At 48.6% G+C, this 25,575-nt stretch overlaps 1 protein-coding gene across 8 annotated transcripts in view; it reads left to right on the forward strand.

The window, feature by feature from the left end:
* The window catches only part of CABIN1 (calcineurin binding protein 1), a 1,566,474-nt gene that overhangs the window by 674,573 nt on the left and 866,326 nt on the right, over window positions 1-25,575 (forward strand). For all 8 annotated transcript variants that reach the window (XM_085634628.1, XM_085634623.1, XM_085634621.1 and 5 more), the window contains one exon: window positions 8,569-8,720. In XM_085634628.1, the coding sequence (XP_085490754.1) occupies window positions 8,569-8,720 (152 nt within the window). The remainder of the gene's footprint in view (window positions 1-8,568; window positions 8,721-25,575) is intronic.

A 25,575-nucleotide genomic window follows, 5' to 3' on the forward strand; every position in this document is an offset into this window, starting at 1 on the left:
CGGAGCTCCTCCGTGGCCTCCCTCCACCGCAATTACTCCTGATAAGCTGAGGAGGCCCCGGGTACCGCAAATTGTGGCGGAATACCTGGTGCTCCTCTAGGTACACTTCCGAGGCGCTGGAGAGACTGGGTGCGGAGAAAACGGCGATTTTCCCTTCTGCTCGCACTCCGACTCGATTGCGTACAAAATGGCGGCCGTGACTTGCGATAGAAACCCCCGCTGCTGAAGGAGGCTGATGCGCTTAGAACGCCTCCTGGCCGGGGGACTGCTGTGCGAGGCTTGGACGGCGGCAGGAACCCACCCGCGAGACAGCCATATGGAGTGGCAGAGACGAGGTAAGCCTTAAAGAGCGCCCAGCAGAAGACACCTGACTTCAAAATGGCGGAGCGGAGGGCTCCTGGTGAGACGTGGTAGTGCCCATAGCAGCCCGAATTTGGGGATGCCACATTGACGCCAGGGGATCGGAGCAAGCTGGGAGCCCCAATAGTAGTGAATACCAGAGACAAAATGCGGAACAACGGCTCCGGGACGTGGAAAGGGATAGACCGGGAAGAGTGAACAGACAGGCAGACTTCTGGAAGCCACGGAAGCGCTAGGGGTCCAGGTGGAACGGTTGGACCCACGCTGAGAGGAACAAGTCTGGGGCATTGCTGGCCAATCCAGCGTGCAGAGGGACGACGATCTTAGAACTACGGGGGAGGGATGGCGTGACCCATTACGGACAACAAGCTATTAATGCACAGTTTTTGCAATACTATACTACCCTGTATCAGAGTCAACTAGGCCCAATGGTGTTCTACGGGGAGGGATTCTTAGATATTGAACTGCCTCAAATTGATGCAGACGCAGCGGAGACCCTAGGTCGGGATATAGAACTAGGTGAGATCAGGGGGGCCATAAAACACATGGCCAGAAACAAAACCCATGGTACGGACGGGCTCCCGGTTGAATTCTACCCCACATATGTAGATGCCTTGGCTCCCCGCTTGATGGCCCTCTACAATAGATCGAAGCGAGATGGGTGTTTACCTGTATCAACGAGGGAAGCGATAATTATACCGCTCTTAAAACCGGATAAACAAGCCTGGGACCGCACTGCCTACCGTCCCCTCGCCATGCTCAACCTAGATTACAAGATATTAAGCCGCATCTTAGCTAGCCGTCTGATGATTCACATGACGACACTTATGCACATAGATCAGGCGGGTTTTATTCCATCCCGGAACACGGCCATGAACTGCTCCGGCTGCTGGACGCCCCCGCTCATGACAGAGATGAGGCGTGCCACTTGTCGATTGACATCGAGAGTTCTGAGAGCTTTTGGACTAGGGGAAGGATTCGTGACCTGGACTGCAACACTGTATAAGAGCTCCACTGCCAGAGTGTGCGCGAGCGGTGTGATATCAGAGGCCTGCGCTGTGGGCAGGGGAACGAGACAGGGATGTCCGCTGTCTCCTCTCTTGTTCGCACTGGCGGTGGAACCTCTGGCTGTCCATGCGCGATCGGGCGGTACTACCGGGGACTGGACGGGATGGGACAATCCCAATTTATTGCATTATATGCAGACGATCTACTAATGTTCTATGCCAACTCTGCAGACGAGCTGCAAGGCGCTAAGGGACTGCTGGCCAGACTGGGAAGAGTGGCGGGCCTCACTGTCAACTGGAATAAGACATGCCTTTTCCCTGTTTTGAGTGGAAGGAATGGCCCACTGGTTGCGTTAGCTGTGGTATGGGAAAGTAGATACCTGACTTATTTGGGAGTACGTAGTTATCACACAGCCACCAAATTACTGGAAGGTAATGTCGGACGAGCATTACGAGCCACCAGGAGTAACTTTGAATTTTGGGGGATTCTCCCGCTATCAGTGGCAGGACGGGTGGCGCTGCTAAAGATGGACACTCTACCGCGCTTGCTCTATTACATTGGCTCGCTACCACTGTGGATTCCGCGGAAATTCTTTACTCAATTGAACACCATGATCACGGTATTTTTATGGGGCTCTAGCAGGGTAGCGCTCGCCACCATGATGAGACCTAGGCGGGAGCGGGGCTTCGTAGTGTCTGACTTCGAGGCCTACTATCATGCAGCTCAACTACAGTGGTTCACGAAATGGAACCATTTCGTGAACCACATGAAGGCTTCGTAATGTGGAGGGCCATGGGGGTACGGACCCGGATCTAGGACAGCTCTCTCGAGTGCTGCTGTGGCTGCACTTGAGCGAAAGAGAGGCTCCTGGAGATCTGTGGGCGATGCGTCAATGTTGGTACCGGGCTAGTAAAAGTGCCCAACCGGGGCCCCCATATGCGCCTGAGATTCCGCTGCTGGTTTGCGAGGCACTACCACATGTGGAGACTGGCAGGGGCTACGGATCTGGGAAGAGGCGGGGATCTGCACTATCTGAGACCTCTACGAGGACGATACCCTCCTACCCTTTAATGATTTATTAGAGAGATACAAACTTCCTAGGAGGGACTTTCTCTTACATGCCGCACTTAGGGCAGGCATTTGTAAGCATTGGAAGAAGGGAATGGTGGAGCCGCCGACTTCTTTACCGTGCCAGTATGTGATATCAGCGGCCGGGACTATCAAGGCGGTCACTTGCCTTTATAGGCGGCTCACCCAGGAGATCAGGCATCCTTTGGAGACTCTGCGTATTAAATGGGAAACTGACCTTGGGATACCCATAGATGAGAAGCCGTGGGAAGCACAAGTAGAAAGAGCATGGAAGTGCTCCAGAAATGCGCGATTCCAGCTAATGCAATTTTTTGTCCTTCACAGAGCATATCTCACCCCGCACAAGATTAATGAGTATTTTGGGGCCCGAACAGCCTGTCCGCGGCATAAGTTAGAAAATGCAGAATTTTTACATATGTTCTGGGAGTATCCATTACTGGAGGGTTTCTGGAGGGCGGTGTCGACTATGCTAGGAGACGTAACGGAAAGAGACAGCACACTGACCCCGGGATATTGCCTACTACACTGGTTTCCTCATGCTGCCCGAAATAAAGTTACCAGCAAATTCATAGACCTGGGGTTAGTCCTGGCTAAAGGAGAAATTACCAGTCACTGGAAGGCGACCAGTGCCCCTAGTGTTTCAAGGTGGCTGCGGGAATTCATAAAGTGGGCTGACGGTGAAGGGATTTTTTGATTGCAAATGGCCCAGAGAATAGGTAATGAAAAAAATGCTGGACACAGCGAGAGCATGGGTGGCCATAGTAGACTTGCTCAAGCACCCGACTGATAACGAACCAGCCCTTGAATGAGGAGAACTGTGTGTGGGGGTTAAAATATTGCCCTACCTGGGCAGGTAACCTGGGGGAATGAAAGCATGTATTGTATAGCGGCTTCCTCTCTCTGGATCTCTTCCTACTTGAATTATTGACCCTGATACCTTGCATGACTAGATTCTATTCTCCACAGAGACATAGATGATTGAGCGACATGCCTGGGGGAGGGGGTGGATAAGAGTTGAATAGGGGGAGAGGGGGAGGAGAGGGTTTCGTTATTTTATTGTTTGCTGACATTTTTGTGAGTTAGTACTGGAACGGACAATTGAGATGTCGATCTCCCGTCACAGGGATATAGGGCATAGCTCATCTGAGGACTCTGATATGACTGCCAAATACTGTTAACCTTTTGTGAGAGGGCCATGCGTGGTGAGAATCCGTAACTGGCAATGTGCGACCAGCAGATATGATTGTCGATAAATGTTGTCAACAGCATGATGGAAGCTCTAAAATCCCATTGTATAGCTCCTGCTTGATTGGATATTACTGAATAAAATCTGTTTAAAAGAAAAACAACAAAAAAAACAACAATGTGCCTGATCCCCTTCTCCGACTCAGGACTAAATGGGACTATGACGTGGCGGGGCTGGATGATGAGGAATGGCTAGAGGCTCTCGCCTCACCTAAGGAAACTGCGATTTCCTCCAGACTCATGCTAGTACAGCTTAAAATATTTCATAGAATATACCTCTCTGGGCGAACGCTGGTGAAGATGGGTTACAGGAACAACGCTGACTGCACGAAGGGATGTGGGCAGAGAGGTACCTTTGTGCACCTGCTCTGGGAATGTCAGGCTATCCAAGAATACTAGGCGGGAGTGGTGAACAGCATGGAGGAAGTAATGGGTGTTAAAATCGACTGTAGTATAAAACTGTGCCTTTTAAATATTTGGGGCCCCACAGACTTAAGCACCAAGGAGAGAACATGGGTGACATAGGTATGATGATTGCCAAAAGGAATATTGCCTGGCTGTGGGGGGCGAAGGACAAACCGTCATTTAGACTTTGAGAAAACCATATGGACCATTGTATGTTCACTGAGAAGACAGTGTACGAATCTAGAGGCTGCCCCAACAAATGGACACAAATATGGAGTAAATGTAATTGTTATAGAGGGGAGATCCGCGAACCACAGTTGCCAAGACAAAGGCACGAATCCAAGTAGACTGGTTCCTGTTTTACTAACGGTGTAAAGTCTGTAACTTGATGTTTGCTTTTTCTAACTGGGGGGAGCCCTATGTATGGATGTTGCATTGGCATTTATGATGTAACATTGTTTAAATTTGCACTACCTTGTCTTAATAAAAAAGAATTATATAAAAAAAATATATATATATTTGCCACCTTCATGGGTATGGCAGGAGCTTTAAGGTTTTCCAGCATCAACTTCTCCTCCAGTGCAGCAGGCATTTCAGCCCTTTGGTGGTTGAGGCCATGGCACACAAAGACAAAACCAATAAAGCAGAGAAAACATACAGCTTAGTCCCCCACACCTCCAGCATTCGCAGTCACAAAACCAATTTAACGTGTCCTTGCAGGCACACAGCCACTGTGTCGGAGATGTGTCCTCCAAGGGTGGCAAGCCATCACTTTAGAGAAGTTGGTCCTCCAAATTGTACATCGGGGCTACGCCTTCTCCTTTCTTTACTTCACACTTCACATTCCACCCCCATCAGGGCTGCTGACGGAAGGCCACCTGTCCATCTTGCATCAGGAAGCACAGACCCTTTTGGCCAAAAGGCCCATAAAGAGGATTTCAGCCTCGGAAGTAGGAACTGGGTGTTACTCTTGCTGCTTCCTTGTGCTGAAAGGGACTAAGGCTTTCGTCCTATTTTACAACTTCACCCTCTTCATGTCTTCCTATCGAGGGATACAGTCATGATGCTGAATCTAGCCCAGGTCCTGTCTACCCTAGACGACGGATACTGAATGGTGGCATTGGACCTGTAGGACACTTATTTCCATATCCCCACCCTGCAGGCCCACAGGCTCAAACTGTGGTTTATAGTGTGCCAGAAGAAATTTCAGTTCACATTGCTTCCTTTTGGTCCCACGAGTGGCTCAAAAGTGATGGAAGTGGTCACAGCACCTTCGGAGTTTGGGTGTACCAGTCGTCCCCTACCCCGACCACTAGCTCTTGAAAGCAGGCTTGCTCACGCAGTCGTTAACCACCTCCAGATGACAGCAAAACTCCTAACTTGGTTGGGGTTCACTATCAACATGTCTAAATCAAACCTGACTCATTTACAGATGCTCCTGTTTCTCAGATCCAATCTGCATATAGTACCGTTTTGTGACCTTCCCCTGGAGTGGAGATACCAGGACAATCAGGCTATGATTCTGATGTTTCAGACTCTGTTCTGGATCTTAGTGTGGATGACTCGGAGGCTACTCTTGTCTTCCTTCTGGTAAAACGTGGCATATGCAGCCTCTGTAGTCAGACCAAACGTCCCAGTGGGCACAGCACCAGGGGAGTTTGTTGGATTGCTTCCAGATTTCAGGAGAGATTGTAAGAGATCTGCAGGAGTGGCTGTTAGACTGTAATTAGGCCAGTGCACACCCCTCTCCCTACCCCACCCAGATATAAAGTGGTGACAGATGCATATCTTCTGGGCTGGGGGGGGGGGGGCATTTGGCAGAGGAGGAGATCAGAGACCTCTGGTATGTGGAGGAAACCCAACTCCACATCATTCTGTCGTAGTTGAAGGTGATTTGTTTGGTGTTGAAGGCCCACAATCAGAGGAAGGCTGGTGCAGGTGCTCACGGACAGCTCCATGGTCTTGTCCTACTGCAACAAGCAGGGAGGGGTGGGGTCATGTGCTACGAGGCTCCACGCCTCTGGAAGTGGCTGAATCGCCAGGGAGTCTCTCTGCTAGTGAACCACCTGGTACGATCTCTAAACACCAGGGCAGACAAACTCAACCACCGATGTTTCTAAGACCACGAATGGCAGTTACATCGAGAGCTGACACAAGGCATCGCCTATCAGTGAGGTGAACCCTGCCTCGATATTGTTGCCACCGACAAGAACTAATTTCAACACTTTTGCAATTTGGAGTTCCAAAGAAGGCTCTCTCTCAAAGATGCATTCCATCTAGAGTGGAGCTCAGGACTTTCACGCTGCTGCCTCTCTTGCCCTGCGTTCTGAAGAAGATCAGTAAAGAATGGGCCCAAGTTATCCTATCGGCACTGGACTGGGCCAGGAGAGTGTAGTACCTGGAACTCCTGGGTGTGAGCATTTGTTCTCCGATCAAGCTACTGCTTAGAGAGGTTCTACTATCGCAGCTGCGCAGGGTCCTGAACCCGAGCTTGCACGATTTACAGCTCCATGCTTTGAGAAAGAACGGCGGTAGTTGACCTCCTGTGACCTTTCTCTTGAGGTTGTTGATGTCATTTTGCCAGTGAAGCGTTCCTCCACAAAATGTACGTACGCCAGTCGTTGGGACAAAGTTGTCACTTTGTGCAGCACCTGACAGTTTAACCCATTACAGGCGAAGTTGTTCTATTTGTTTTGGCCCTGGCCCAGCAAAGTCTTGCTTTGAGCACTGTTAAAGGCTATTTGTCGACTCCTTCAGCTGTTTTGTGGTTTTTCTGTTTTTTAATAGGTTTTTTCGCAGCTCAGCCTTCTTTATTTAAGACACCTGTTTTGATGAGATTTTTGGAAAGGTTCGAAACATTTGTTTTCCCAACACTTCGTGGCGCGACAGGGAACTTGAACTTAGTTCTAACTTTTTTGGTGTGCACCTCTTTTGAGCCACTGCTGACTCGGGAGCTGGGAATCCTGGTTCGAGTCTCTTGAGTCAGCGAATCATCCTGTGTTTCTTTGGCAAATCACTTAATCTCCCCATGCCCATGGACAGCACCTGGATACCCTCGCAGGTGAAAAGCTGCGCTATATAAATCTACAAACAAACCTAGTTGTCCATTAAGGCTTCTGATGCTGAAAACTGATTTTCTCATCACCATAACATCCAATAGGTGTGTGAGCGAGCTTCAGGTTCTTTGTGTCAACCCACCTCTTTCTAGATAAGTTAGTGTGAGGACCCGAGCTATTTTTCTGCAGAAGGTAGTTACTCCATTTCATATGAAGCAGGCTGTCCCGCTTCCGGCATTCTTTCCTCCACCTCATCCCTATAAGAAGTAGGAGAGATTTCATCGATTGGACCCTAAAAGGGCACTAAGATTTTATGTAGATCGCACCAAAGAACATCGGGTGGACAATCAGCTCTTTATAGGTTTCTCCTGGGCAAAATATGGGTAAGGCAATGTAAAAAAGGATTGTTCTTGGGATCAAGATCTACTACGCACTTGTGAAGAAGCAGCGCCAAAGGGCTTACTGTCTCATTCTACCAGAGCCAAAGCTGACACTAATGCGTTCGCATGCATAGTGCCTGTCCTGGACATTTGACAGGCAGCTACGTGGTCATTGGTAAATATGTTCATGAAGCACTGCTGTCTTGACCGTCCGGTCCATTGAGATGGGCATTTTGCCCGCTTTGTCCTGCAGGACTTTCTGGTTTGAGCCTGTTCACAGGCCAACCTTATTTCGAGGTACTGCTGTGGTATCAATTCACAAGATGAGAAAACCACAGTTAGATGTATCCATCAGAAGAACAAGTTACTTGCTTTCAGTAACAATCTTTCTGGTGGGTACTCTAAAAAGGTCCCAATTTCGCGACCTGCACACTACTTATGCCAATCTGCCATTGCGGGAGTTGACCGCTTAAGAAAGCAAATGACATTAATGTGCATGGGTTGCTCTTATATGTGTCTCCACTCTGCACTTCAAGAGTGTAACGAAGTCAGAGCGGAGCCGCACAATGCCACCTATTAGTGCACAAATGCACTCCTTTAAAGTTTCCAGATGTAGTCTGACACCTGGGGAATAATCACAAGATGAGGAATCTGCGGTAAGTATCCACCAGAAAGATTGTTACCAAAGGTAAATGACTTGTTCTTTTATGCTATTTAAGTAGGTAGATTTGTCTGAGAGGAAATACTGTAAGTCCTTTTGACATAGTTTTCAAATGCATGTAATGCATAAATAGGGACCAATGTATCAGTACTTTTATTTTTCATTGAAAAAGTCTTTTGAACATTGTGTTTTGAATTTGGATAGTAGGGTGATCATGATGAGATTAAGGCTAATGTATTAGCCTGAATGAAACCATTATTATTTCATTAGGCTTGTTTTCTGCGATGGCCATTTCTACAGTAACATTTGAAGACCCAAGTCCAAAGGTTTGCTTTGCTAATGTTCCTTTTGGTTTATTTGGAAGGTATTTTTCCGACTTCATGCTTCCATCCTGAAGCTTGTGGGTAGGGCTGACCCAGATATGATTGCAGAAATGTACTTCACCTTCATGAAAGAGGCGTCAGAGGGTCCCTTTGCAAGAGGCGAAGAGAAGAACACTCCAAAAGCCACAGAAAAGTAAGCATCTCTGATAGAAACATTCTCAAAGTTGTATCTAGCTAATTATTTCAATTTAGTTTGATGGTGTTAGTTGTTAGCAGTTTTGCAATGGATGTGTTTTCGCCTCAACTGTAGAGAGCAGGGAGCTGAGGAAGGAGTCAAGCTCCAAAGCAACTAATAAGGTGCAACTTTTGCATAAAACCCAGAGTGAGGCAATTAACAAACACCGCTAGCCTCTCTTGCCTGTTGTTTGCCGTTGTAATTAAACACTTGTCACAGTCTCTTCACTGAACTGAGTCTAAGGAGCTTTGGGTGGCCTTTTTGTGACTTTTGGAAAAGGATATGGTATTCCTGCATGCTGATGGCACCCTGATGTATCTGGGTCATTCCCCAAATGTCAGCACCCTGGGTGATGTACATGTTTCAAGAATATGATAGACAAGAGTACCTACAAGCTGGAGAACAACAAACCTCTATTATTCAGTGCCAACATACCCTTTGGGGTGAAGGTGCACTTTACAAATTAACACCTTATGTTAAGTTACACTATGAAAATATATAATTCACAAATAACTGATGCAAATTTTAATCTTTTCATTGCTAGATGGCAAATTCTGCCATCTTCGAATGAAAAAGAGTTCAGGGGCTATAGAGCCTGAAACTGCCTGTGTGCACTGCTTTAATTGTATTTAACAAACAAAATTACTTTTAGGTTGTATCAACCACTTATGTTATCATATAATACCAGTACCTTTGTGCTTTTCAATATGCTTGTATTATGATTATTGCATCGACATAATCATTTTTACAATATTAAGACATTACATTGCATACATGATACATATAGTGATTATATAGCTTTTAACACAATTACATCTCCATGCTTGTTAACGCAGCATTATTTGTTAAATAATTATCATTGTCCAACAATTCAGATGTAAATTCCTTAGACGACTGTCGTTGCCTGCCCTTTGCATTTCGGGACCCCACGTCCCTTCGTCAGGGGCCAGTCGTAACCTGTATTCGCGATGGAACTTCTGATTATTATCGTTCTAGATCTCATCACATATACCAGTCTTTTGTGTTTAAAACTGAGCCCCACTCTTTAACTTCGTCGGTGTCTCGTATCCTGACGTTCCTTTCTGCTTTTTACCCTAAAGACTCCTCTTGACCGACTCCATCCGTCCAACGTGTTCTCGACTCCACACAATATATTGAGAAACAATTAAGCACACAAATTAACAATAAATAATAATACATAAAATAAGGAATGCACTCCTATACAGGTCGTTTAATAAAATTCTGTTATCTGCCATTATATGTTGAATGTGCCCTAGGATAAACATTGTTTATAATAAAGATTCCTAGCCTTTAATCTAAATTCAATCATGGATAGTTTCTTCCAGCACAATGTCCCTTAAATTGGTCTGACACTAAGTTAGGTCGGATGCCTTACGACCAAGATCGTAATTGGGCCCTAAGGTCCACGTGTCATTGACTCAGACAGCGATTCCACTAGCACCACAGTAAGACTCCCTTCCTATCGTTTTATCAGACTTTGAGATTAATTCATCTTGTTCTCAGCTGAGGTTGTTTCTTGATGCCGTTCCACCGCACCAGGCCCCAGTTTCAGTCAGAAATATGCCTCTGTCTCAGAGCTGTTCCCTAGGACTCCTCAAACTTTTCAGTTTGACCAGAGCCAACCAAACTTTGGGGAGGACCATGGTGATGAGGGGGAGTTCTTTCCCCATCATTATGAGGACGACAATTTACATGTGGATTAACAAGATGCCAGTGGGTTAGGCACTTTCCCAGATACTGGATTGTGTTCTCTCCCTGGACCACCGACAGACGAGAGTGCCTCCTTCCTGGTGTTGATGTGAGGCACACGGTGGAGTTTTTGGACTTGCAAATGCCCTCTATGTAAGTCACAACCGATGTTCTAACATAGAAATTACAAACTGGACAAACTTAATTGGAGCCTTTACTCCAATTTTATGAGGCCTGACTGACACCCTTATAGGCACCTAGTATGAGCTATGTTCCTGCCCTCCGGTACAGTCCCCAAAGAAGTTTGGGCCAGCGTGGCTCAAACCTTCTAGCATGGTCAGGGCACCACAAAGTACACTATTCGCTCTAGGCTGGACACTACCCACAGCTTAGACAAAGCAGTTTGGACTGCTTCGGCTGCATGTTTAGATGAAATCCACGGTCTACTCTGGAGACGTTCAAGTCTCTTTACAAGCCATTTGATGGTTCTTGCCTGTTTGGCAAATAGGCTGAGTAAGCGTTGTAACTCTTTCAAGAAAGCTGGGCCATGGCGCATTCCCTAGGCCTTTCTGCCCCCACAAGACTGTATCCTCACCAGTTTTACCTCTTTTGAGGTTACTCCAGAATATTGGCATACCACCACCCTATACCCCTAACCAAGGCCTGACTCCCCCACACCAGGTTACTTTTGTGTGCCCACAAGATTGTATCCCCATCCGTTTCACCTCTTTTGAGGCTACTCCAGAAGATTGGCATAACATCATCACCTACCCCCAACCAAGGCCCATCGCGCCCACAATGTGTCCGCCTCTTTATTTTGCCTTTAGTGACACATGACCACTCTATAGGAGGCAGGATCATTCAGGAGTGGCAAAATATAACATTTGACAGTTGGGTTATCCCTTGGAGGAGCACTTGTCCAATTTACTCCAAGACGTGCAGCTTCTTCGTGCCAAAGGAGCCATAGAGAAGATTCTGGCCCAGGAAACAGGAACTGGTTATTACTCCTGTTAGTTCCTCATGCCGAAGAATGATGGAGGCATTCGTCCCATTTTATATCTCCACCCTCTGAATGCCTTCTTGCAGGACAAACTCAAGATGCTCTCCCTGGCACAGGGTCTGTCTGACCTGGATCCAGTTGACTGAATGGTGGCTTTAGACCTGCAGGACTCTTACTCTCTTGTTCCTGTCCTGAAGTCTCACAGATGCTACTTGCGGTTCTAGGTTGACCAGGAACATCTTCAATTTGCTGTGCTTTGCTTCAGCACCACCACTGCCTCTCGGGTGTTCATGAATGTGATGGCAGTGTTTTCAGCACACCTTTTGACTTTGTGGATACCAGTTTTCCTATAACTTGACGACTGGCTGTTTAAAGTGGTCTCTCCAGAGGCAGTCGTGAACCACCTTCAGGTGACTGTGAACCTCTTGACATTGTTGGGGTCCATAGTCAATGTGCTGAAGTTTTTAGCAGACTCTCCTGTTCATTGGAGTTATCCTGGCTATGGTGCAGTTTCATGCCATCCCCTTGGAGTGGATTGTGCAAGATATTTGGGCTGTGATCTTGATGTTTCAGCTATTACACTGGATCTCAGTGAGGATGACGTTGATGTTGCTGGGACTATTGGTCTCCGGCAGCCTTATAGTCATCCACACCAAATGACACATGTGGGCTCTGCTGCGGAACCGGACGTCCCAGTGGGCACAGCACCAAGGGGAATCTGTTGGACACTATCCAGGTTTTGGAAGAGACTCCAAATGATCTACAATGGTGGCTGTTGGACTGTAGGGGGACCCTTGACAGACTCCTCTCCTTACCCCACCCATAGCTGACGGTGGTCACAGATTCATTACTGCTGGGGTGGGGAGGCCATCTGAGAGAGGTGGAGATTAGAGAACTCTGATCTCCGGGGGTAAATCCTCAAAGCCTTCTGGGAGAGGTGTAGATCAAAGGACTATGGTCTCCAGCTAAAACCCACCTACACAGCAAATTGCTGGAGTTGAGGGCCTTCCACTTGGTGTTGAAGGCCTTACTACAATCCATCAAGGACAGGGTAGTAAAAGTTCTTACGGACACCACTACTGCAAAAAGCAGGATGATGTGGGGTCTTGGGTCCTATGTCAGGAGGCCCTGTGCCCCAGAAAATGGCTGACTCATTGGGATATTTTTCTGTACGAGAACCTCCTGGCTAGGTTTCTAAATGAGAGGGTGGAGAAACTCAGTCTCTACCTGTGAGGAAATGTGCTGTTCGAGGCATATGAGCTGCAGATCACATACTTGAGCATAGATCGCCATCTGGTGTTGGGCCCGGATGTTTGCACTTGTTTTTGTCTTAGAATAGTCTTAGAATAGTCTTTGGAAGTCACGAGACAGGTGACTCCTCCTCTGGATGATAGTGCGCATGCGCATCGGCTCCTTCTTCAGATTGTTTTTTTCCGCCATCAGGCTCGGATGTGTTTCTCGCGCTCCTGTTCGGTACCGTGAACAATACAACTTTCGACGCGCAATCCTTCACCTTTCTCCGGTATTGTTTTCGATCGCGATTCCTAATCGACGCGCATCTTCAACTTCGAAGTATTCGGTTCCGGTCGTCGACGAAGGCCTTCGGGCCTTCCTATGCCACAGCACGTGGTTCATGGAAAGGACTCCATTTAAAAAGTGTCCTCAGTGTGGATCGAAGTTTCCACACACAGACCTTCATGAGGTGTGTAACCTGTGTCTTTCACTTGAGCACGAGGCCAGAGACTGTCCAGCTTGTGCCTCCTTCCACTCTAAAAAGACCATTCGCGACCGTCGAGCTCGACGAACAATGGCTCGCTCGTCGACATCCATTCCCGACGACATCTTCCACGAGGGCGTCGATGTACCAGAGAAGGAGCGGGCCAAACAGCACCTCGGCAATGGCTCCGAAAATGACTACGACGTAGAAGACATCACTCCTGGGCAGCGGATCGTAAGTACTGACGTTGACCCCGACCCCCTCCCTAAAACCCCCAAAAAGGCTTCAGTGACACCTTCTCCTTCGGGCCTAGGTGCTCACTGGGACATTACCTCTCACGCCCCGCCTCCGGGCCCGGCAAAGAAGTCTACAGCTAAGCCTTCAGGACACTCGGGATCGAGTCAGCCTGCCGTCGGAGCCGACACAAAGACCCCGGCACTGAAAAAGAAACCCTCTTCCTCCTCCACTGTGCCAACTACCACAGACACCGAAACATACTGGTACACAGCCATTGGCTCTGAAAAAGCCATCGAAACCAAGTACAAAACCACCGGCACTGAAAAAACCCTCGGAACCGAAACGACAACCGGTCCCGCAGGACTCCGCAGAGACAAAAAAATCTCACTCTCTCAAACCTAAAGAGCACAAATCCGCTTCGAAATCGGTGCCGCGTAAGCCTTCGGCACCGAAAAAATCGGCACCTAAAGGTCAACCTCAAACAGAAGAGCTTTTTCAACCCAATCCACTGCAAAAAACGCTTATTAAGGACCCTAAAACAGGGCAACTCTCTATAAGCCCTAAGAAGAGACCAATGGACATGCCTCTACCGGCTCCATCTCCACCAAAGAAGAGACATTGCAACGTCTCCTCTCAGAGTCCCTTCACCACCGCCTCCTCTACCTCCCCCTCCGCATCACTCCCCTTCTCCATCTCCACCCTCATCTCCTCCACCAGCAGATTGATACCACCTCAGATGATGGGGGGGTGGGTGCAGACGATGACCCAGATCATAGTCCGCCTGCAACCCCAGACCCATGTGACGATTATAATACACCAGACGTCCCCAATATGCCACAAGAGGACATCTATCCCTCTAGGCCTTCCCCTCCAGAGGACACCATGGGTTTCAACCAACTTATTCACAGGGCTTCACAATACCACGGGGTGGATTTACACACTGACCCTGTGGAGGAAGATTTCTTTATGGACACATTTGATACAACCCAAAAGTCCACTTCTTTTCTTCCTATGTTAAAGGGAGTCATTAGACACGCCACAGAGGTGTTCAAAGACCCAGTTAGGGCTAGGGTTATTAACCCCAAGATTGAGAAAAAGTATAAATCTGCCCCAGCAGACCCTATGTTCATCAGGGGACAAATACCATTGGATTACTTAGTGGTCTCCACTGCCAGAAAAAGGACCAATTCACAAACATCTGGGGACGCGCCACCACCCGACAAAGAATCAAAGCTTTTAGACGCCTCTGGCAAGCGTACAGCGTCATAAGCAGCTAATATATGGCGCATAGCTAACACTCAGGCACTGTTGGCCAGATACGATAGGGCACACTATGATGAATTAGAAACCCTATTGCAACACCTCCCTGAAAAATATAAAACTAAGGCCAACGACCTCATACAGGAGGGTAAGCTCATCAACAACACCTCCATTCGGTGCGCTCTAGGTGTGCTCTAGATGTCAAGAGCCATCAACACAAGTGTCTTGTTACGTAGGCATGCATGGCTACGCATTTCAGGGTTTAAGCCAGAGGTGCAAACTTCCATCCTTAACCAGCCATTTGACCAAAAACACCTCTTTGGTCCTGATGTGGATTCATCTTTAGAAAATATGAAGAAATACATGGACACAGTCAAATCAATGGGAGCTTTGCAATCGCAAGCTCCCAGATGTTCTTTTCGTCGCTCCTCTTACAGAGGCACCTCCAGAGGCTATTCCTCTGACAACTCCTCCACCTCTTATAAGGCTCCCGCCCAAACCACATTCACCAAAGGTTACCAAAGAAGAGGCTATAGAGGCAACAATAACAAAGGTAGAGGCAAAACCAACAACAGTCGATCCGCCTCCACCCCTACCCAATGACTTCCCTCCAATCCCCCCCGGCCCATCCCACTCCGGTCGGGGGAAGATTGCTACAGTTCCTACCTTTCTGGAACAACATCACTACCGACAGGTGGGTGAGACAAATAGTACAGTCAGGTTATTGTCTGGAACTCACCTCTACCCCCCCAAACATACCACCCAGACAACGTCCAATGGCAACAGAACATTTAACACTATTAAAGCAGGAGGTAATCTCCCTCCTACAAAAACATGTAATAGAACCAGTTCCCCTGTATCAGCAAAACACAGGGGTTTACTCCCTGTATTTCCTCATTCCAAAGAAGGACGGCTCTCTAAGACCCATCCTGGACCTCAGACCCCTAAACCTGTACATACAATCAGACCACTTTCACATGGTCCCCCTTCAACTCTTCTCACACAAGGCGATTTCCTTGCCACTTTAGATCTCAAGGACGCCTACTTTCATATTCCCATTCACACCTCTCACAGGAAATATCTCCAGTTTGTAGTGGACGGTCAGCACTACCAGTTCAAGGTACTCCCATTCGGGGTCACCACAGCACCCAGGGTCTTCACCAAGTGTCTAGCAGTAGTGGCAGCTCACCTGCAAAGACATCAGATTCATGTCTTCCCCTACCTAGACGACTGGCTAATAAAAGCCAGGTCATACCATCAGTGTGTACACCACAATCCAACTGCTTCACGACTTAGGGTTTACCATAAACCACGCAAAGTCTCACCTACAACCGTCCTACACACAAAAATACCTCGGTGCGACAATAAACACCTCAAAAGCACTTGCATATCCCAGTCCAACCAGGATAGCAAGCATACAAAGCCTCATTACAAAGTTTCTGCCGCAACACTCTCTCCCAGCCCGAGTGTTCATGCAGCTAATAGGCATGATGGCCTCTTGCATATTCATAGTACCTCACGCAAGACTCCAAAAGTGTCCTCTACAGGAATGTTTAGCACGTCAGTGGAACCAGGCTCAAGGTCAATTAACACATCTGGTGTTGGTGGACGGTCGCACACATTGCTCTCTGCAGTGGTGGAACACCAAAAAGCTTTCCAAATGACAACCGTTCATCGAGCCTGTTCCACAGATTGTGCTAACAGCAGATGCATCGCTCTCCAGCTGGGGAGCTCATCTATTACATCACACCATGCAAGGCAGGTGGACACCTCAACAAAGGTTACTCCACATCAATTACCTGGAGTTACTAGCCATATTTCTAGCATTAAAGTCCTTCCAGAAACACATTCTGGGCAAAGCTGACCTAGTCCGTACCGACAATATGACAGCAATGTATTACATACAGAAACCGGGCGGGACACACTCCCTGCAAATCTCCCAACTAGCACAAACCATTTGGAGATGGGCTATTCCACAGAACATTTTTCTCCTAGCCCAACACGTTCCAGGAGTTGAAAACAGCATAGCAGATCTGTTAAGTCATCAGACGCAACAGATTCACGATCGGGAACTTCATCCGCAAGTTCTTCAACCATTTTTCCAAACATTTTTTTTTTAACAACATTTTATTGACATTTTGAAAAACATAGGCATTGAGTACAAGGAGAATCAATCCGGTGACATATATATACAGTCATTTAGCATACAGTATAATGGTTCGCTGACATGATTATAACAGTGAATACCGCTCTGTGCTAGTGTCCGTCTGTGGGTAACCAGAGTATATAGCATCTTGCGTCCGTTCCCTTGGTCCCATCATTCGCTTACTTCTAATTCTGAATCCTCCTGCGGGGGCTCGCGTATATTTCCCCGATAGGTATTCCACCCTCCCCATATCAGAGTCCATTTTTGGGGGCACCCTCTATAAATATAAACTGTCTTTTCTACAATCATTGCGTTATCCATATCCTTACACCATTGAGGAAGGGTAGGAGTTTGTCGAGATCCCCATTGTTGTGCTATATTTCGCTTTGCCAGCATCATGCCCAACGTTACCCAGGTTTGTGCTGTATGGTTAAGGTCTGTGGGCTCCCATATTAACATATCTCCTTGGTTCCGGGAAAGTCGCAATCATTGTGACCTGTGAAAGTGTGCGCATGACTGCCTTCCAATAATTGGTAATTGCGGGACAGCGCCAGAGGGTGTGAAAGAGAGTTCCCTCTCTGCCACACTGTCGAAGGCAGAGCGGTGAATCTGTCTGGTCAAGTTTATGTAGGAGCGTTCGGGTATAGTAGGTGCGATGTAGAATTTTTAATTGTATCAACTTAAGTTTTGATGATATCGCTACCTCCCTAGGGGATGAAAGCGCTTCTTGGCATTCTGTGTCGTCTAATTCTCCTACCTCTAATTCCCATTTAGAATTAAGGGCTTTTAGGGGGTCTGGCTGATTATTTATTATTTTCCGATAAGCTTGGGATATGGCTTTTCTGTTAAGGTCCTCTGTGAGAAGTCTATCTTCCAGCGGTGAGGATTCCGCAAGCTGTGTGCCCGGTGCGATTACAGCCATGAGTGCGTGTCTATGTATGTAGCGAAATGTTTCAGTGTTTGCTAATCAATACGCAGCCTGTAGTTGGGCAAACGTGACTATTTCCCCTTTCTTCCATAGATCTCCCACTCGCAAGATTACTATCAGGTCCCATTGTCAGAAGCTCCTTAGCGTTGCGCAGTGTACCTAGTCTTTTTGTGTCCCATATTGGCATGGCCTGTGTTATCTTTTCCTCCCACCCTAGCGCTCGTTGCACCTCAAACCAAATTTGTATAGTGGGTGCCGTCGGGCCTGTAAGGTTATGCCTCCTAATCTTATTATATAATGCACCCATAATTCCTACAGTGTCTAATAGGTGTCTATCCATACGATACACTGGGTCGTCTTGGGGTATGTGAAGCCATTGGTTTATAACAATGAGCTGCGAGGCCCAACAATATATTTTGATGTTGGGAAGGGCAATACCGCCATCATACCAGCTTCTTGTTAATTTATACATTGCTGTCTGTGGCGTTTACCCATCCCATAGCAGACTGGTCACTTCAGCGTTTATTGCGGTAAAGTATGTTGGGGAAACTGGGAACGGCGTGTTCTGCAGTACATATAGGAATCTGGGGAGTGCCATCATTTTGAAGAGGGCCGCTCTTCCCAGAAGTGTTAGTGGTAGTGAACGCCAGTGCTTGACGTCACGACAAAACCGCATTAGGGGTTGTGTAAGGTTTTCGGCAATGAATTGTGTTCTATCAGATGTTACATATATCACTAAATATTTGAAACCTCTTTCTGCTATCTGTATTTCACATCCCCGTGGAAGCCGTGGTGGGGAGCCATGAAGTACATAAAGGTGTGACTTCGCCCAGTTAATGGTATAACCGGAAACCCGGCCATATGACGTACATATATCCAGCAGACAGTTAATTGAGCGCGTCGTGGATGCTAGGTACAGTAATGTTCGAGGCATGTGGGCTGCTGAATTCATATCTGTGCATAGATCGCCGCCTAGTGTTGGGTCCGGATGTTTGCACGTTGTTGTCCTGGAAGAGTCTTCGAAGTATCCTGGGATAGGTGACTCCTCCCCTGGACTACAGTGCGCATGGGCATCCTCTCCATCCTCAGATTGTTTTTTTTCCGCCATTGGGTTCGGATGTGTTATCTTGACTCAAGTTAGGAAAACCTGTTTTCAGGCCAAAAGGCCTTTAGCTCGCGTCGGTACTGTTATCGATCGGTATCGATAGTATCTTTGTTAGTTTACTAACTTCTAGAACAAACTTTCGCATCTTACCCGACCGTCGATTCGACATCAGCGATGGAATCGAGGACACCGTTCAAGAGGTGTCCGGTATGCAATGCGAAATACCCCCACGTCGACGTCCATCCGGTGTGCAACAAATGCCTCTCACCGGATCACGATGAATCTACATGCATGGCCTGTGCCAGATTTCGATCCAAGAAGACTCTACGGAATCGACGAGCGGCGAGACTCGAGGCACAGCAAGCGGCACCGGCCCCGGCCGACATCTTCAACGCCGAGACCGAAGATGTCGAAGAAGTGGAGAACCTACCCTCCAGTCCCGTTTCCGAACATGACTCCGGATCGGGAGACGTCGACGAAACACTCTTTCGCAGAGATGAAGACGACACCGAGGTAGGAGACTACGATGAGGCCTTAGGGGCCGAAGAGAGTAGCTCCGGTGACGAGCAAGGCCTACCCGTTCAGACTAAAGAAAGCCCAGTGCAACAGTCTATGGCTCCGGTCGAGGGATCGCCTTCGGGCCTTACCCAAGACTTATCCCGCAGTTCTTCGGCCCCGCCCTCGGGCCCGGCCTCGGACATTCAGCGGCAGCCATTAATGCCAAAAATGGCTGGTTTCCCTTCTTTAAAACCGAAACCGAAAGCAGTATTGGTTCACTTGAAACCGAAACCGAAAGTGGCGCTGGTCGGATCGAGGCCCTCCACACCTTCGACGCCAGCAAAACACATCGGCACCGAGCGCACCAAACGAGACTTCGGTGCCGAACTCGAAGCGGCCGACGTCGGAGTCGACATAAGGAAGAAGGCCTTCGGTACCACCAAACCTGCTCGGCTCCCGGCACCGACGCAATCGACTCCGACCCCAAAGGTCAAACAGCCTGCTGCGTCTCACACCGCTTCCACGGCGACATCTAAGCCACAATCATCGAAGAAGTCGACGGCCACTCCCGCCCCTCGACTCGATGACCCACCGGCGCCGAAAAAATCCACGACCGCCTCAACAGAACCGGTCGGTGCGAAAGACTCGAGTGCGCTCCAGACGCGACCCATTGCTGCGCAAAGCACCAAAAAGAAAATGGTCCTCCAGGACACATCGGGCTCTGAGCCAATTACAGCTCCAGCAGCCTCTTCGACACCAGCCAACATTACTTTTGGCCTACCACCATCCACGGCCCCGAAAATGTTCCAAATCAGGACACGGGTGACCCATACCACAATCACGCCTGCCGAACACTCTGCGGAGACGTCTCCATCGCATATAATCGACGCCGACACCGGCAGGATGATTATCCACAAACGGAAAATAACTTCGGAGCCGGCTTTGGACTCCTTCAGGATTCCACTCAAAAGAAAGCTGCCTGTGGCTTCAGAACCAGTTCTTTACGAACCTTTCCACTCACCCTACCAGGATCCACAATCCTTCTCTCCCACACACTCCGACACGGATGCGTTGGGGGACTACATGGGTGACCAAGTCCCCTACCCCGGAGACATGGACCCTGACGGCCAACAAGACCCTGATCAAACTTGGGATGACCCTGTGGACCCAGGTGCACCTATGGATGCACAAGACACGCAACTCTATGGAGCAAAAACATCTCCCACAGAGGACACGGCAGCGTTCAACGCTCTAATTGAACGTGCTGCGGCCAATCATGGGGTGCAACTTCAATCGGACACCGTCGAGGACGACTTTCTTATGGATACTTTTGCATCCTCAGAAAGGAATATAAAAACTCTACCCATGTTGAAGGGTGTCCTCAAACCAGCAAAGGACATCTTCAAGGAACCCACCAGGGCAAGAGTAATAAACCCCAGGATCGACAAAAAATACAGATCAGCGCCTGGGGACCCTACTTACATCAGAGGCCAATTACCTCTGGATTCCATTGTCGTTGCGAATGCTCGCAAGAGGGCACACTCACAAACAACAGGTGATGCTCCTCCCCCGGACAAAGAGTCCAAGATGTTAGAGACCTCTGGCAAACGGATTGCCGCCCAGGCAGCCAACATATGGCGCATTGCCAATACTCAAGCACTCCTCGCTCGCTACGATAGAGCGCACTACGACACATTAGAGCAACTAATCCAACATCTCCCTGACCAATTCAGAGAAGGTGCAGAGATCCTCATCAGGGAGGGACAGCTCCTCACAAACGCATCCATCAAGTGCGCGCTGGATGCCGCAGACACAGCTGCCAGGGCCATAAACACTAGCGTCATGCTGCGACGACATGCCTGGTTACGAATCTCCGGATTCAAACCTGAGGTGCAAAACAACATACTCAACCAGCCTGTCAACCCCGACTATTTATTCGGCCCGGAGGTTGACACCACCCTAGAGAAAATAAAGAAGGACACGGACACTGCAAAGTCCATGGGGGCTCTCCAAACTCAGTCCTTTCGGAGCGGCTCCTTTCGTCGCCCCGGAAATAGAGGAGCAGGTAGAGGACAGGGGTCACAGCAAACATACAACAAAAGCAATACACAAACCACCTACGATAAAAACACCCGGGGTGGATATCGTGGCTCCAGTACAAAGGGCAGAGGACGCGGCTACGGCAACACCAGGTCCTCCCCCAAGAACAAGCAGTGACGCCCTCTCCCTTCCTCCCGACCACATAACACCTGTCGGGGGAAGGCTACAAAGGTTCCTGTCCACGTGGAACTCCATCACCACGGACAGGTGGGTCAAAGATATTGTCAAATACGGTTACTGTCTAGAACTAACCTCCACTCCACCCACAATACCTCCAAAAAACCGTCCTATGTCCTCAGAGCACTTAACGCTCTTACAGCAGGAGGTGCAAAGCATGCTTCTAAAAGGCGCAATAGAGGTCGTACCCGTCCACGAGCAAGGTACGGGGGTGTACTCCCTGTACTTTTTAATACCGAAGAAGGACGGGTCACTCAGACCTATATTAGACCTGAGACCCCTAAACAGATACATTCTTTCCGAGCATTTTCACATGCTCACTCTCCAGCAAGTCCTCCCGCTGCTCAAGCAGGGAGACTTTCTAGCCACACTGGACCTCAAGGATGCGTATTTCCACATACCCATTTACCCATCACACAAAAAATACCTCAGGTTCACTGTTCAAGGTCAGCACTACCAATTCAGAGTCCTTCCCTTCGGTGTGACAACGGCACCAAGGGTGTTTACAAAGTGCCTAGCTACTGTGGCGGCGCATCTACGGAGGCAGCACATACACGTCTACCCTTACCTGGACGACTGGCTCGTTCAAGCGAAGTCAGCCCAGCAATGTGCCAGCCACATGTCCCGCACCATTCACCTCCTTCACAGTCTGGGGTTCTCACTGAATTACCCAAAATCCCATCTCCAGCCCGCACATGTACAACAGTACCTAGGTGCAACTATAGACACTCTGGCAGCCACAGCTCAGCCAAATTTAGTGAGAATCAACAGCATGCAAATGCTGATTTCCAAGTTCAAACCACAACACTCCCTGCCCGCGCGAGTGTTCATGCAGTTGATAGGCATGATGGCCTCCTGCATCTTCATAGTCCCACACGCGAGACTACATATGCGCCCGCTTCAGGAGTGCTTAGCACGTCAGTGGAATCAGGCTCAAGGACAGTTGAAAGACCTAGTGTTGGTGAGCGGTCGGGCATACAACTCTCTGCATTGGTGGAATCCACAAAACCTTTGCAAGGGCCGACCGTTCCAAGAGCCTGTCCCACATATAATACTGACGGCGGACGCGTCTCTCCAGGGATGGGGAGCTCATGTACTCCATTACACAGTGCAGGGACTATGGACACAACAACAAAAGAAGATGCACATCAACCTCCTAGAGCTGATGGCAATCTTCCTCGCTATGAAAGCATTCAAAGTACACTTGTGCAACAAAGTCGTGTTGATCCGGACGGACAACATGACTGCCATGTACTACATACAGAAGCAGGGAGGAACACACTCTCCACAGTTGTCTCATCTGGCTCAGAGCATGTGGAAGTGGGCCATTCAGAGGAACATGTTCCTCATGGCGGAACACCTCCCCGGCAAGGACAACCAGATGGCGGATCTGCTCAGCAGACACAGCCACCAAATGCACGAGTGGGAGTTACACCCATCAGTACTCCAACCGTACTTCCAGCAGTGGGGTCATCCAGAGATAGACCTATTCGCGACAAGCGAAAACGCAAAATGCCAAAGCTTTGCCGCCAGGTTCCCACATCCGCAGTCGCAGGGCAATGCGATATGGATGAACTGGTCCGGCAGATTTGCGTACGCTTTTCCCCCAGCACCACTGATACCGCTGGTGGCACGCAAACTGCGTCAACACTCACTGACGCTCGTCCTGGTTGCTCCAACGTGGGCACGCCAGCCGTGGTACACCACCTTTCCTGAACTTTCCGTGGTGCCGCATCAAAGGCTACGGATCAAACCCGAGCATTTGACGCAGAACCATGGAGAGATTCAGCACCCAGATCCGCAACAGCTGAACCTGGCAATCTGGCTCCTGAAGTCCTAGAGTTTGGCTACCTCAACCTGCCACCTGACTGTATGGACATCATTAAGGAGGCCAGGCGACCCACTACCAGAGCTTGCTATGCAGCCAAATGGAAGAGGTTCGTCATTTATTGCAATAATAATGACATTAACCCGCTAGACGCATCCATCCAAAACATTATTTGTTACCTATTACACCTATACCGATGCAATCTGGCGTACACCTCTATACGTGTCCATTTGACCGCAATATCAGCCTATCTGCAGACCAGGCAGCACCTCTCTCTATTCAGAGTGCCTGCCATCAAAGCATTCTTGAAAGGACTCAAACGAGTCATTCCTCCAAGCCACCCACCGGCTCCGATGTGGAACCTCAACTTGGTCCTCACACGCCTGATGGGTCCACCCTTTGAACCTCTACACTCATGCGAGATTCAATTCCTTACCTGGAAAGTAGCTTTCCTAGTAGCGATCACTTCTTTGAGGAGAGTTAGTGAACTCCAGGCACTAACCGTTCAAGAGCCATTTATACAGGTTCACGCCAACAGGGTCGTACTACGTACCAACCCCAAATTCATGCCAAAGGTGGTATCGCAGTTCCACATGAATCAAACCATTGAACTGCCCGTTTTCTTCCAAAACCCACAAACTGTCGCAGAAAGGGCACTCCACACACTAGATGTCAAAAGAGCCCTCATGTATTATATCGACAGGACCAAACCCTTTAGGAAAACACAACAACTTTTCGTTGCCTTTGCCCCACACCACAAAGGTAACGCTATCTCCAAAGCAGGAATAGCCAGATGGATCGTTAAATGTATCCAAATTTGCTATCAAAAGGCTAAACGTACTTTAACGATTCCCCCACGAGCCCACTCAACACGTAAGTTAGGGGCCTCAATGGCTTTCCTAGGAAACATTCCTTTGCATGACATATGTAGAGCAGCCACCTGGTCCACTACACATACATTTACCAAACACTATTGTGTAGATGTGCAATCAAAACAGCAGGCAGCTGTAGGACAGGCTGTTCTCAAAACTCTTTTTCAGACCGCTGCAGCTGGCACTGGTAGCCGCCGCTAATAAGAGGGCACTGCTATATATTCTATGCACAGATATGAATTCAGCAGCCCACATGCCTCGAACTGAATATGCTACTTACCAGTATGCATCTGTTCTTGGCATGTAGGGCTGCTGACATTCATATCGCCCTCCCTCCTCCCCGGCGCCTGTAGCAGCTGCAGCTCTCAGAATTACTGTAAGCATGGTCATCACTTTCTATATCTACTCCATCACTGCCACAATGGCGAAAAACAATCTGAGGATGGAGAGGATGCCCATGCGCACTGTAGTCCAGGGGAGGAGTCACCTATCCCAGGATACTTCGAAGACTCTTCTAGGACAACAACGTGCAAACATCCGGACCCAACACTAGGTGGCGATCTATGCACAGATATGAATGTCAGCAGCCCTACATGCCAAGAACAGATGCATACTGGTAAGTAGCATATTCAATATCGTCCGCATATAATGAGATGCGGTCCTCCCATCCCATGGCCCATTTTAACCCACGGATAACTGGGTCCTGGCATATCCAGGCAGCCAATGGTTCCAACACCAGCGCAAAAAGAAGCGGCGAAAGGGGGCAGCCTTGTCGTGTCCCCCTTCCCAACGGAAAGTTGGTCGATATATGGCCGTTCACTACAACCTGCGCCAATGGTTGTGTATAAAGTAGCTGGATCCAGGCGCATATCTTGGGTCCAAATCCCAGGTGTCGAAGAACTGCAAATAGGAAGGGCCATTCTACCAAGTCAAACGCCATTCTAGCATCAAGTGATAAAATGACGGCATCCTCCTCTATAGTGGAGCAGCGCGCGATGACACCATACAACCGCCGCAGATTAAGGGCGGTATTACGATTTGGCATTAACCCGGACTGGTCCAGGTGTACTACTGTAGCTAAATACGGCTGCAGCCTCGTCGCCAGCACTTTTGCCAGAATTTTTGCTTCGGCATTAATTAACGAGATCGGCCTATAGGATATACATTTGTGTGGTGGTTTGTTGGGTTTGTGAATGGCCACTATTGTGGCTAGGCGCTGATCTCTGGGCAGGACC

This window comes from Triturus cristatus, chromosome 11 (genome assembly GCF_964204655.1).
Source record: "Triturus cristatus chromosome 11, aTriCri1.1, whole genome shotgun sequence".
In the NCBI taxonomy this organism is placed as follows: domain Eukaryota; kingdom Metazoa; phylum Chordata; class Amphibia; order Caudata; family Salamandridae; genus Triturus; species Triturus cristatus.